The sequence below is a fragment of the Eutrigla gurnardus genome, assembly GCF_963514095.1.
Source record: "Eutrigla gurnardus genome assembly, chromosome: 2".
Lineage (NCBI taxonomy): Eukaryota > Metazoa > Chordata > Actinopteri > Perciformes > Triglidae > Eutrigla > Eutrigla gurnardus.
The window spans coordinates 7,753,902-7,768,419 of record NC_139916.1 but is presented as its reverse complement, the minus strand read 5'-3'; the positions used below and the strand labels follow the sequence as shown (position 1 = coordinate 7,768,419).

The following is a 14,518-nucleotide window of genomic DNA, read 5'->3' as shown; positions in this document are numbered from 1 at the left end:
TGAACTGATAACAAACGGGTTCGTCACATCTCTAGTTTCAGGATTTGCAAGCATTTTTGTAAAAAAAAAATTCACAAAGAACTAAAAAACTGCTGTGATTTGCCCCTGGCACTTTTTTTTTTTTTTTTTTTTTTAAGATGGGGAAGGCAGACCTACCCGTCTGGCTGGACCAGCCCAAAAAGTCAACAATGCTGAACATATCAGCCTCTGAGTATGGAAATTATTTGCCACACACCTTTTAGGAAGTGCATGTCTGTGGAACCAGAATATCGAAAGATGATTTCAACGTAAAACTCCGTCTGAGAGGATCGGAGAGACACGCGTAGGATTGTGAGTTGTGAGCAGACAGCAGCTCACCGGTCTGTCAGCTGCACAGAATCTCTGGAATCTAAGCCGGGAAGGAGTGGAAGGGTTAAGAGTGGTGAGACGACATGCAGGGGAGGGAACAGGTGAACGTCTACGGCTCCTCAGAGCTTACGAGTTGCGTGAGAGAGGAGACATGCTGCCTGCCAGGTGAGTTTTCAGACAGATTCTTTTGTATTTTTGCAGATTCTCTCATGATTTTCTTTTTCCAGAATGTAAAACATACAGACTTTTTTTCTCAGAGCGGATTGTCTGCAACAAAAAGAGATCCGGGCAGCTCTTGCCAATGTAACAGATAGAAAAAGGAAACAACAGACCCGTCCCGGCTACACCAACATGGAAATATTGTGACTGAAATGAATGAAATCGCTTCAACCAGAAGGAAGGGATGAGCTGGCCGGGGTTAGTCTTGTCTTCACGCAGCAGGAGTCAGCAGTGAGAGCGTTGATAGTGTCACTTTCTCCCAGAGACGCACCAGGCTGGGGTCATGTCCAACTCCCAAGAGCAGAGCCTCAACGAGGACGCCGTCTTCCTGCCGGTGAGCGAGTCCTCACCGGTGTTCCTCCATTGTGAGAAGGAGCGTCAAGCAGTGGAGAGACTCCTAAATTCAGGACCAGAGGCCTTCTACAGCGCCATCGGCACAGAGCGCTCCGGCTGCTTCCTGTCTTCCGAAGAGGTCAACCAGATAACCGGCTGGGCTCAGGACTACCGCTTTAACCCTCTTCAGGTGCAGAGTCAAGAGAATGGAGAGCAGAGCAGCTCAGAGATGGAGGACTTCTGTTCCACCTACTTCCCCTCCTGCTCGGACACACCGGCCCCAAACCTGGACCTGGGCTGGCCTGAGAAAGGGCCCTGGACGCCAAAGGGAAGTGTTACGATCCACACCAATCCACCTGCCGAAGGAGAACCTTCGATCCGAGAGGTCATCAGGCGGCACTTACAAAGGGCTGGCCAAGTATGCAAATCTGATTTTCATGGACGAACACAACACATTTGTTCAAGTGGGTAGAGGTGGAGCACATATATGTGGAGACCTGCTTTCACACTACATTTCAATGATACATTTTGTAGTTTTTGTTTTAATTTAGGTTACGTTTTGGTTCAAACACATAGAATAAACTTAAACATATAATGCACTTCTTTAGTTTAAACTCTTCAATGGTATGTCAGGTATTCAGACATGAAATCATTTGCTTCAGCTACAACATCAAGGTGGTGCTTAAAGGTTAATACATCAATAAATAATAGCTGACATTTTTACTTGCTGGTGATGGTTTACGTGTTCAGTTTTACTGACTCTATTGCTGCACTAATGTAAATGACAAGGGATCCATTTTCTGTCGGCCACTTTCTGAATAATCCTGTCAACAACTGGCTAAGTGACATTTTGTGTTGCTATGCAGGTTATTGCCATCGTGACGGACAGACTGACAGATGGCGCAATAATCAGCGATTTGCACAGCGCTGCTTTCCGGGGTGTCCCTGTCTATATCATCCTCAACCAAAGGTCCATTCAAGAGAACTTCACGCTCAACAGGCTCAGGCATCCGGTGAGTCACCTCCTGCACACGCCTATAGCAGCCGCCCGTGTATGTTTAATGTGGCGAGGAATACACCAGACACTTTATTGAGCCAACACCAAACACCACAAGTTGCATTATGGGATTCTTTGTAACAAGGTCACATGTCTACGTTAGCGTTATTAAAAACTTGACACACTGCATATGTACTCTGGATAGGTATCTCGTAAGTGTCCTTTTACTTTGGCGTGCTTATCTTGGGAATGTTACACCGCATTGTTAAACTGGTTGCACCGCATTCATTGTTGTCCGGGTTTGTTTCCAGTGGTGGAATCTTGTGCCTGATGTTGAGAAGCAAATGAAAAAAATAATAATAATAATACAATTTTCTCGAATGCAGTACAGGAAACTGATAAACATAGACTCACAACTCAGAAGTTATAGACTACTGATGTTTAGTAGTCTCATTTCACAACTAATATAGAACCTTATTATTAAAATGTCTTGAACTTGTATTAAAGGTTGTATCAGCGATTCTGGGCCGAAACATAAATGATCACATTCATCTGTTTTTACCTCACGATCCGCTAGCTGCGTCGGCTCTGTGATTGACTGGTTACCCCCCCCCCCCCCCCCCCACTTTGAACATGGTCAAATCATGCTAACATGCTAGCATGCGGATGTTAGCATTTAGCTACAGTTCAGGCACACAGATCCTTCAACACGGCCGTGGACTCTTGTTTACATACATAACCTTTAGTACGATATACATTCATCACTTACCTTCATGAATTAAACAGCAAGTTTCAGTGTTTTTGATCTTGTGATCTGGCAGAACATGCGTGTCCGTGTGCTCGGAGGGAAAAGCTTCTGTTCGAGGACGGGCAAAACGGTGGTCGGGGAAATGAAAGACAAGTTCCTTCTGGTGGATTTAGAGACAGTGATTCATGGCAGCTACAGGTAACCAGTCGTGTCTTTTAACTAATTCCTTTTTGTATCTACTGTGTAATGTAACGCGTTGCTGTTGCTCTCTGCAGCCTCACGTGGACGGACGCCCACCTGCACCGGCAGCTGATCACTGTTGTCAGCGGACCAGTCGTTGAGTCATTCGACCGGGAGTTCAGGATCCTTTTTGCAGCTTCGCTCCCCGTCCCAGACACGCGGAAGGTTGCAGGTTCCCATGTAGATGCGACTCATCAGCTGACGGACCGCTCAGATCTCTTGTTTAAAAGACATCCCCATTTGGAGAGTGACATCATCAACCCGCCATCCCCACCTGCTGATTCCCTCCTGGACTGGGAAGCCATGGGGGTTGTCCAAAGGAACTGCAGGTCCCCAAGCAGTCCTCTTGATCAATATGAGGAAATCATGCCCGTGGATCTACCAATGCAGAGCAAAATGCTGTTTAATACTTACTCGCCCATTATGGGGGGGTTTACTCACAATGGAAACCAATCTGTGGAAAAAAGGTACATGGAGCATCTTGACTTAACCAACCTTAGTTGTCTGTTGCCCAAGAATACTGTATATTTAAAATTTATGTTGCCATTTACACAAATGCAACACATCCAGTCATATATCGGATTAACTTGGAGAAAAAAAACCCCTAGACATGTTCTGATCCTAATCACAGACATGGTCATGCAATACTGATCGTCAGTGAGCCGGATAAGTTTTGTTTCGTTTTGCAATACCAGCTGGTGTACAAGGCTCCAGACTACTTTTTTCAATTCAACAAATCAAATGATCAGGAAATAAAAGATTGCATTTGGAAAGAAATCATGGCATTAGTAGATTTAATAATGTAGTATAAGCTGCTTAGAGTGTTAGAAAGTTAAAGGGGTCATAATTCCCTCTTTAATATCTATATATTCCTGTGAAAACAAATTTCAACACATCACAAGTTATAATTAACCTTCGCCCAATACTCATTTTTAGTTAATAGAGAAGAATGCATCATAATGCAACTCAATGTAATCTGTTAGCTGTTAGCTTTGATTTCAACAGCATTTGTGATTCACAATATAATAACTTTATTTAACAGCATGGGGGTTAAAAGGGATCACAGATTATAATCAACTAACATTATACAGTTTGTTTGTTTTTCTGCTGTAATTAACATTTTACTTAAACTTATATCAACATATTGAAACCCGTTTTATTGAAATTCTTAGAGAAATTCCCCCCAGGGAGGCATCGTTTTTCATATTTTGGTTGTTTGCATGACTGAATTGATCCCATTTTTTGTGACAGGGTGTATGAGAACTCCTCTCCAGTGACAAACTATCTGCCAGATAAATCAACAACTTTGAAGTGAGTCTTGTTACAGACAATTTTGACATTATACCGATATATTAACTCTTGTCTTTTTATGCTAACCCTTTCTACAAATCTTATCCCAGGGATCTTGATTATTTTCATAGCAACAAAGAGCCCTCGCCAACAGACCCGACGTCTTCAGAAAGACTCAAAAGGTAACAAAAAAAAATAAAGGATACACATTGAATACATTATTATGCAAATATCATATCCAAAAGAAATGATTTTTTTTCTTCTCCTGCAGGGTCGAACACATAATTAATGAAGCCATTTCCAGGCAACTCTCAAGGACAACAAGACTTGATGATGACAAAGCAACAGAACCAACACGCACTACAATACTTTCCTCTTCTAGGATAAGAGAGCGCTCAAGGAATCAGGCCATGTTGGAAGAAGAGGGCAGCATAACAGAAATCAGCTCCAGAGAGAACACACCATCCTCTAGAGTAAGTAATTCTCTTTTCTGTCAAAACACTTGAGTTAAACTCGGGGAAAAACCTTTGGAAACCTGAGATGCTTTTCTCTCCCTTGGCAGAAACCTATAATCCTGAGGATGCCTCAGTCTGAGAGCTTCAGCTCTATAAATGACATCATGGCGAGGCTTCAGCCCCAGCAGATCGCTTCAGGGCTGCCCAGGAGAGGAACTAAGGCCGCTGTGTCAGAAATGAGCCAGTCCATGATGGACCTGAGCATGCACAAGACAGATGATGACAGAGGAGTCCCGGTGCCCAGGTTTAAGCCCCCTGTAAGTGTGAGGTTTCTCTGTTTACTTGTGAAAAAGGAGTGATGGAGGAAGACAAACTATTTAAGAACTCTACAATTATAAACTGATTCATGTTTTTGTTGCCATCGCTCTCCTTCCTTGGCAGGGCTTCGACCTGGATAATATAACACCTGCTCTTGCCCTGATGAAAAAGAGGAATGACGAGTTGAAACCTTTATTGTACAGAACTCCAAAAAGCTTTGTGCCCAGAGAGAGGCCCCGCAGCGCCTGTTATTCGCACTGGAGGAGATCATTGGCCGACACGGAGGGAGAAGAGGGATGAAGAGCGAGGAAGAAAAAAAAAATACATGAGCAATATGTTGTGTCATAACTGTCACTGAGGAAAGGCAGCGGATAGTTAAAAACCTCTGCAGTGTTAATAACTGAAACGAAGCCTCTATATGTGTAAGATGTAAATCAATTATATCTGTTGATTTGATGTCCCGGGGCTGCACGGTGGTGTAGTCACCTCACAGTGAGAGGGTCTCGGGTTCGATTCCCGGGTCGGGTTCCTTCTGTGTGGAGTTTGCATGTTCTCCCTGTGTAAGCGTGGGTTCTGTCCAGGTTCTCCTCCCACAGTCCAAAGACATGCAGGATGGTGAAAGGTTCATTTATGACTCTAAAAAGGTGTTAATGTGAGAGTGAATGGTTGTCTGTCCCTACATGTATCCCTGTGATAGACTGGCGTCCTGTCCAAGGCGTAGCCTTCCTTCCCCCAATGTCAGCTGGGAGCGGCTCCAGCCCCCCAACGACCCTAGATGATGGATGCATGGATTTGATGTCACATTGAATTTGATCATTATATGTTTTATTATATATAGTGTGTTTGACGCAAGGCTTTACCTATAGAATATTAAGCAATTTATTGTGAAATAATACAAAATATTAAATAAATATGTTAATGCTGCTCACCATGAATAGTATCAACTGATTTAACCACTACTCCATGTAATCCATTTACATTATGTTTGGATTCAAGTAAATAAAAGGAAATTGTGCTCATAAATTGCCACAAAATGTCACAAAGAAGTTTTTAAAAAAATATATATTACTGTTAGGACATATGCATTGTACAGTATGTCATGAAAAAGAAGGTATGAGATAAATGTAAAAATGACTCCTCAGTATTTCCAGGAAGTATTAAAGTGTTGAGATAGGAAACCAGCAATGGGAGTGAAGATTATAAAATATTATAATATCCAGAAAAATCAAATAATCTTCATCTTCCCAAAAATCTCACGAGCAACAATTATTAACCAGATACAGGATTTCTAATCAACAAAACTCTCTTCCACTTTAGCAACAATTGTTATTGTGAATTTGTTTTGTATTATTTAACAATATATTTATATTATATATTTCACAACACATTGTATTGTCATTCGCATTTGATTTGTTTGATTTTAACCGAAAAACTATTCATTTTAAACACACACAAACACTACTAAATAAACTGCTGTTGCATCCTCCAGCACAGAGGGGGCGGTATGCACCTTTAGCATCGCGTTGTAGACCGCCATTAAAGGTGAAGAAGAAGAAGAACTCCCGGAAGCACATGGTAACCATAGTGGAAATGTGGCGATTCAACTGAGCTCAGCTGGATATTTACGTTGTTTTGTTGTTAGAAGCGTTCACATTGAAACGTTCGGTTGTATTAACGTCTTATTAACGCGTGGAAAACGCGTTTAATTCATTTCCATCATGGTTCGAATGAAAAGGTGAGTTTTTTGCATGTTTGAATGTGACTGTTTATGTTGAAATAGCCTCCATACACTGTTTTCACTGTATTTGTTAGCAGTTAAGTGGACGGTGGTGTGAATGGCACCATGTAGGTCCTACAGGAACGTACCAGATATAACAGTTATATAAATAATATGAGGTTTAGCAAGTCTGCATCGTTCTTACATTCCTCAGGACTGTGAAGATCCCAAGAACTAAAAAGACAGAGCGATATGATGACGATGACCCCGAAGGCTACAAGAACATGCCTGTCCCTGATAAGGTAAGAGGACTCGGCAGAGTTTGCGTTAATTATAAACAGTGGAATATTTATTTAATAATGGAAATGTCTATTGCAGTAATTGCATCGTTACACACACAGTATAACTTCAATTAGACGTTAGTTGCAGGACACACACAAGAGGAGAGTCCACGGGAAACATGAACTAATACAGGGATATTCAGAGCAATAGAAATATGTTTATTATACTGTATGTATCCAACATGTATTGATAGTGTTAGTCGAAGAAAACTTCATGGTTCATGCATGTTTACATGCTTTAATGTTAAAAAAATCCATGATTTTTCTTTTACTGTCAAGGACACTTCCTTGGTAGGACCTGGTGTTTTTCGGCAAGACTCCTTCCTTTGTTTTGTTTTTACTATATTTTAGGATAATTCAGTAAAAATGAACACAACAATGTTATAGGCCTACATTAAAGGCAACAAAATGAGATACTCTTTTAAAAGATAGCAGACATTATGAACAGTTAAAACTGACAAATAGAAGAGGTGCCGAACTTTTCTCTAACACTGTTACTTTCTTATAATGACCACAATCTGATATGTTTTTTTTTTCACATATCAAACCAGCCACTCTCAACCTTCGACAAACTGTCACCACATCAACTCTGCTATGATGTGGTTGTTATTTTTTCAACAGTCAGATTTGAACACGCTTCCTCTCTTCCTTTCAGAAATCGTCACAGTACACAAAGGACAAAATCGATGAGTTTCACGATGAGAAGATTGCAGTAAGTTAACTCGATCGTAGTTCTGTGTTGGGTGTGCGGTGCTGCCATTGTTATCTTCTCGTAACTTCTCTTAACTCTTTGCCATAGAAACTTCTGGCGAGCGGTGTTCAGATGGAGAGCGACCAGGAGGAGATGGATGATGAGGTGACGACTTGCGTGCTTGTTTGGATTTACCTTCAGAAAAAGAATGTAGTTCAAGAACATAATCGAGCTCGGCTGAATTTCACAGGAGGAGGTGATGGCCTTGGACGATTCTGAGTCAGAGGATGAGGAGGTGGAGGAGGTGGTGGAGGAGGGGACAGATATGGAGAGTGATCTGGAGGAGAAAAAAGAACGAGGTGAACATAAAATCATCCGTTTACATTCAGGGTTTGTTTTACTGTCATTCTAGGCCATTTAACTGAACTTTGTTGTCTTCCTCAGAGCTTCCGAATGAAATGGCATGGGGCACCAAGAAGAAGATGTTCTACGACTCTGACTATGTGGCAACCAGTAAGCATCTCCAACATTATTACTGGGTTGAAATTCATAATCGTTTTGTTGTCTGTGTTCGCTTATGCAAAATGTTTTTTTGTGTGTTATTACAGAGGGAAGAACGCAAGACGAGTTGGAAGTCGAGGAACAAGAGGAAGAAGAAGAGGCTAAAAAAGTCCAAACACGTTTAGCTGCAAATCTGAGCGAAGAAGATTATGATTTAAACTTCTTTAAGGTATCATTTTTAATATCTCGGAGGCATTGTGTTTTTGTCCGTATGGTCCATTCCTGTGAATGCAATATCTTTAAAAGGTCTTCAGCGAATCTATTCAAATTTGGCACAAACCTCCACTTGCACTCAAAGATGTACCGATTTAGATTTTGGTGGTCAAAGCTCACACAAATGTCTAATAGGATAAAATGACAAAGTGATGACATTTTGGATGCAACACAGCTGTTTGGCGGATTCATTCCAGAATTTTAGTTTGTTAATCGCTGTTCTTCTGTGTGTCTAAATGAAGGAATTTGCTGTGGAGGAGAAGGATGAAAACAAGACTGTGGAAAAAGAGGAGAAGATTGTGAAAGACCTGAAGCAGATGTCCAAGAAGGAACAAATGAAACTGTTGAAAAAGGAGTCGCCAGAGCTGCTTGAACTTATTCAGGACTTCAAGACAAAGGTAAAACACAGGCATGCAACCACAACATTTACTGTGTTACCTCAGACCAACAGGTATTTGATTTAAATTGTTTGTGTGTGTGTGTGATGTGTGCAGCTTAATGAACTAAAGGATGAGCTGCAGCCTCTCATGCAGATGGTCAAGGACGGGAAGATCCCACCAGGAAAAGTGAGCACATTTACCTTAATTTCTTCTTCTTCTTCTATTTGTAACAACTATGTAAAATCGTATATTTTATTTTTTATAAAATTAAAATGTGTGTCATTAGCTACTCAGCAGAATTGTATTGTATGACATACATAGCCTTCTTATAATCAAAGCTTAATTATTGTTCTATAAATTGCTTAGCCTGGGTCTGCATTAGTATTCACACTGAAATCTAACGTGGCCGTGATCAGGTTCTTAAAGTGACTAATCACATCAGCAATTAGATTGATGATTAACTTTATTATTATTTTTTTTTTGTATGTAATGGCTGTTGTTAGATGTATTAACAATCAATGTTTCCTCTGTGAAGACATGGGGGGGGATGTGATGCTGTGCTGTAAGCCTGTAGTGTGTACGTGTGTTGACTAGTACCGAGAAACATTTTTAAAATGACATGTTGCTATGGCAATAGAGTATGTGAATCTGAAAAACCTTCGTCCTGTCTCCCAAAGGGTGCCGACTACCTCAGGTCGAAACAGCAACTGTATCTCAAGTAAGTTAAACTGTACTGACATGTTGCAGAGTCACTCATTAATCGGGTAGCTAATGATTCTTTCTTGCCACAGTTACTGCACCAACATCAGCTTCTACTTGGTGCTGAAAGCAAAGCGAATCCCTGCTCACAACCATCCTGTGATCGAAAGACTGCTCACGTACAGAAATGTAAGTCCAGCCAGTGAAACGCAGACTATTCGTGTGTTGATGAACGCTGCACATATAGTCTTTTATTAGTGTTTTTTATACAACTTCTGTATGACATCACGCTACCCGTGTCATGGGACACGGAAGATCTCCTACATCCACATTAGGTACAACCCTCTGTCTTTCTGACTCTTCGATACCTGTCTGTAGCTCATCAATAAACTAGGTGCAGTAGATGCTCGGCTTGCACCTCAGTTCCGCAAGCTGCTGGCCGGTGATGAGAACGAGAAGACCAGCAGCAAACCAGCAGAGGGCAAGAAGATCAGAGTCTCCAGCAGGAAGGAAAAGGTGAGATTTGTGGGTCTTCTCGCTTTTAATCTGTTGCTTGTGTTTTAAATATGGAGCTTGAATGATGATGCGTGCACGCTGTTCGCAGGATCCTGGAGAAAGTATGCCTGAGGTTGAGGAGGACTCGGACTCGGACCTGGATGAGGAAGCGGCTCTGCGTTTCTACAGAGACGTGGAGCAGCGGTCTAAATTGAAGCGAAAGGGCAAGGACACGGAAGCTGAAGAGTAAGTATGATTTAAAATCTTCACAATGGCAGTTTGAGGGGGGGGGGGGAATACAAAAATCAACTGTGGATCTGATGAATTATTGATTTGTTGCAGGTTGGTGGAGAATGAAAAACAGGAGGAAGATCCAGAGGCGAAGAGAGGAATCACTTACCAGGTACAGTGTTGTTTTGTATTGTATCTGATGTATTAGTATTTGGATTCTCTCACCTAGAGTAAATTAATATTCATGATGAACATCAGGTCATCTTTTACCAGCAACTGAAAGCTTTCCTTTTATACTGTTTTTATGTTCATTCTGTGTCTTTTTAATGTGAAGCACTTGATGCAGGACATTTCCTTGTTGTAAAGCACCGTGGGCTGCATCTCATGTATGAAAGGTGCTATACAAATAAAGTGTATTATTACTATACAAATAGTTAAGTAAGTTAAGTTAATTATTATACTGGGCTAACAAAGCTGAATTGATCATCTTATACAGGTTAATAATATATGATAATACTTTAGATGTTAGTCTTGATAGCAGCATGTTTTCTTTGTACAGTACACCCTTGTACAATATCAATAAAATTGTATCACCTTACAGTAATTGGATTACTTCTGAGTTGAACATTAGGGCATTTGCTCTTATATAAAATTAAAAACTAACAGTTTAAATTTACTATATTAAAAATACAGGCCCCACAGTAGGATCTCAATGCAACAAACTTCAGCACACCTTTCATGACTGAGATTCAAATCTTTTATTTTGTTATTTTTGTCATTTTTGGAGCTGCTCTTTGCTGGAGGGGTTGCGTTGCTCTACCTTTCTCTAAAATACCCCAAAGACGTTGTTGGTTGCCAGGTCATAGCTTTCACTTTTTCCTTCTTTAGAAACTCTTGATTTATGCAGTGTGCTTTGGGTCGTTATCATGCTGGAATATTCCTCTTCTGCCAAGCTTCTGGAGACTGGGAGTCATGTTGTCAGCCAGTATTTTGGTATATCCACATGCATTCATGGTGCCATCTATGAATGTCATCTCCCCAACACCTTTTGCACTCGTGCAGCCCCACATCATCACACTACCACCTCCGTGCTTCACTGTCGGGACTATGCATTCACTGTGGTCGTCCTGGCCAGGTTTACGCCAGACATGCTGGACCCCATCTGAGCCGAACAAATGTATCTCGCTTTCATCGGACCAAAGAATGTGCTTCCAATATTTATCAGCCTTCATGTTCTTTAGTTTCATCTTACAGTTTTGCACCGAAGAGCAAGAACGTGTTTTTTTTCTTGGACACCGTCCATAGAGGTTGATGTTATACAATGGCCTTCGCTCTGCCTGAGGTGTCATAGAAACTCAGATTTACCATCCATAACCTCTCTGCCAAGTCTGGAGCACTTGCCCGTCTGTTTTTCAGAGCTAGATTATGCATTCAGGGATCAATAAAGTATCTATCTATCTACTGTCCGTCATTTTAGAGGGACGGCTACTGCGGCCCGGATTAGTGGTACTATGGCTCGTTCTATACCTCCTGATTTCTGCTGCTACTGTGTGTTGACCGATCTTTAGTTGGTCACCGATCTTCCTGTATCCTTTTCCATCTTTGTGAAGTCTAACAATCAAATGTTCATTTCCTTTTTTATTGTATTCACTTCTTGCATTTACATAATTTCCCAATTAATGTGTCTCTACCAATTCCACAGATGGCTAAGAACAAGGGGCTCACACCAAAGAGGAAGAAGATTGATCGTAATCCCAGAGTCAAGCACAGAGAGAAGTTCAGACGGGCCAAAATCCGCAGAAAGGGCCAGGTTTGTCTTGATGAGATTATTTTTCTATTACACTGTTTGAGTGCATCATAAAGCTTCCGGGAGAAACCGTCCGGTCAATATTGACACGGGGCTTCATATTCACCAGGTGCGTGATGTTCGTCGGGAGGACACGAGATACAGCGGAGAACAGTCTGGTATTCGTGCTGGTGTCAAGAAGAGCGTGAAACTGAAGTAACCAAGCAAGAATCCCAAATATTGCTGCAGGGGGAGTCGCAGAATTCAAGAAATACCAGTAAATACTTGTAAATGTTTAAAGGTGTGTCATAAAGCATGCTTCTTAAGTTGTCACTAATTGTTTTATAGAAAGACACAATGCAAATAAACATTTTAATAACATGTTCAAACTTGTATATTGTATATCTGTACAGAGACAACATAGTAAGAGGCCAGTTCTAGAGTACAAAGGTTTGTTTAGTTATAATTATTACTAATGTTACACAACCATACACCATATATATTAATACACAGCAGAACAGGCAACTATGAATTTAAGCCAAATTCAAGCTCAGGATTGTTTAAGGGCAACTTAAACTTGTCACAAACTCAAACATGTAGGTCATTTCTGCTGAGTCAGGAACTTGTCGTGTGCCGATATCAGGTTGCTCACTATCCTCTCCTCTATCTCCACTTCGTTCTTCACATCCTCATCCGTGATGATCAGCTCATCCTGAGTCTCAGGGGTCACCACCATCACATAGCCCCGTCTAGAGTCCAGCACGTTGGCCACCACCGCCTGGTGCCTGTAGGTGTTCAGAGCCCGCCGGGCCTTGTCTAACAGGATGGTTGGGTCCGTCTCCAGCTTGAAAGATATGACAAACGCTTGCGGTGCCCAGTCCTTAACCAGCGGGGACAGTATCTTGGGAACCATGTTCATGCTGAGCTGAAGGGGGGGGGAATATATTCTCATTAATAACAAGGTTATGAACAGTGGCTGTACTAAAAAGAAGAGAAAAAAAAGACCTTGCATGTACGTTTGCTAGAATTTTAGTGAATTTTTCCACTCACTTGAAGAGGTCCATTGGAAGACTGGATTTTGTGTTCAGGCATCTCAGATGCTGGGATATAGAAGTCAGACACGGCAGCAGCCAAGTAAAACATGGCCATGGATCCTAAGTGCAGAACACAGAGTTAGGAACAATATGGTGGAAACTTCATTTTGTAAGTAGCTACTAACTCATACCTATCGTGCTGACGGCCTGTGCTGCTGCTTTGAGTAGATGCAGATATTCTGACAGAGTGTTGAACTCGATGGGCAGAAGGAGTTCACCCTCTTTCACTTCCTGGTATCTCCTCAACGCTTTGGCAATGTTGGGAAGCACCTGCTGGTTCACCACCACTTCACCGGAGTTACCGGACGCTCCGTCTCCTCCTGTGAACTTGAGGGCGTCCAGCATGTTGACGGCGGAGAACATCCGCGTGTAGGGGTAGAGGGAGCGATGCCTGTGCAGGAAGATGACCGCGTAGCCCGAGTCCATGAAATACTCTGCCGAGGAGGCTCCCCGTCTGCCGCTGCTGAAGTTGTCGAGGAAGCGAACGGTGCGGGACTCCAGGGGCACCTTGGTGCCTCCCGACGTGATGAGAACCAGCCTGCGACCTTCTGCCACGTGACGTCTGGCGAACGCAGCCATCTTCTCTTTGACCTCCTCGACATGGGCGGGCACGGCAAATTCTTCAGCTAACTTGCCATCAATTGAAGATATTCTGGGTTTAGCCATCACCTAATGAGAGAGAGAGAGAAAAGATGATTCACACTGCATTCCAAATTTTTTTTTTATTATTATTTATTTAGTGCACACTGCAGCTGCCCTTTAAAAAAGCATACTTTTGCATGCAATATGTATTAAATCGACTACCAATACTACGTGTTTTACTACACCCATACTACCATACTTTTTAGTATGCCAAAAAAAATGGATGTCAAATGAAGTATGCCAAGAAATACCAGGATGTTCCATTTTGCTGTATGCATTTCTGACTTGTCTGACCAGCATGTGAGAGCAAAAGGGTCAGAGTCCGAAAGTAAACTGTCACGACGAAGTAGTTTGTCCCAATATAATGCATACTACATGCAGTAGTATGTACTCAAAGTAAATACAGAGGTATTGGTGTACATTTACAGTCAGAATGTCGGACCTGTAGTTTTATTGGAATGTAGAAAAAGGAAGTTGTTAACAAATTAAAAGCCCGATACTAGCTGTTTGCAAACAGGAGCGTGACGCGATATAAACGTCCATACGGCGTTACGTTACCTGCTGTCAGACAAAAACCGCGACAACAGCCCGCGTGTTTGTTTTATCACAATGGTTTAAAAACTACAAAACTACGGAAAGGGCTACTACTTTAGATTCCGACGTTTCTCGGTCCGCGTCCGCACAACAACTTCTGCACTTCCTGAAACACCACGGAGAGAG

The 14,518-nt window shown here is 41.9% G+C and overlaps 3 protein-coding genes across 3 annotated transcripts; 2 read left to right on the top strand and 1 right to left on the bottom strand.

Annotated features, from left to right (window-relative positions):
- Positions 1-311: 311 nt before the first annotated feature.
- fam83e (family with sequence similarity 83 member E) lies at positions 312-5,251 on the top strand. The gene is made up of 10 exons (XM_084027151.1): positions 312-513; positions 606-1,318; positions 1,767-1,913; positions 2,719-2,843; positions 2,921-3,352; positions 4,137-4,196; positions 4,286-4,357; positions 4,447-4,648; positions 4,738-4,947; positions 5,072-5,251. Exons 2-10 carry the CDS (start codon positions 851-853, stop codon positions 5,246-5,248), a joined length of 1,893 nt encoding a protein of 630 aa, XP_083883277.1. The 5' UTR covers positions 312-513; positions 606-850; the 3' UTR covers positions 5,249-5,251.
- Positions 5,252-6,525: 1,274 nt separating this feature from the next.
- On the top strand, positions 6,526-12,293 carry utp3 (UTP3 small subunit processome component). The gene is made up of 16 exons (XM_084034903.1): positions 6,526-6,683; positions 6,880-6,967; positions 7,662-7,718; positions 7,806-7,862; positions 7,948-8,056; positions 8,142-8,210; positions 8,306-8,427; positions 8,714-8,869; positions 8,966-9,037; positions 9,529-9,569; positions 9,643-9,739; positions 9,929-10,066; positions 10,155-10,291; positions 10,388-10,448; positions 11,979-12,086; positions 12,193-12,293. Exons 1-16 carry the CDS (start codon positions 6,667-6,669, stop codon positions 12,280-12,282), a joined length of 1,419 nt encoding a protein of 472 aa, XP_083891029.1. The 5' UTR covers positions 6,526-6,666; the 3' UTR covers positions 12,283-12,293.
- Positions 12,294-12,386: 93 nt separating this feature from the next.
- Positions 12,387-14,518, bottom strand: ppcs (phosphopantothenoylcysteine synthetase). The gene is made up of 4 exons (XM_084034921.1): positions 14,357-14,518; positions 13,288-13,825; positions 13,113-13,216; positions 12,387-12,987 (listed from the first exon to the last, which is right to left on the bottom strand). The coding sequence occupies exons 2-4, from the start codon at positions 13,820-13,822 to the stop codon at positions 12,664-12,666; spliced, it is 963 nt and encodes a 320-aa protein (XP_083891047.1). The 5' UTR covers positions 13,823-13,825; positions 14,357-14,518; the 3' UTR covers positions 12,387-12,663.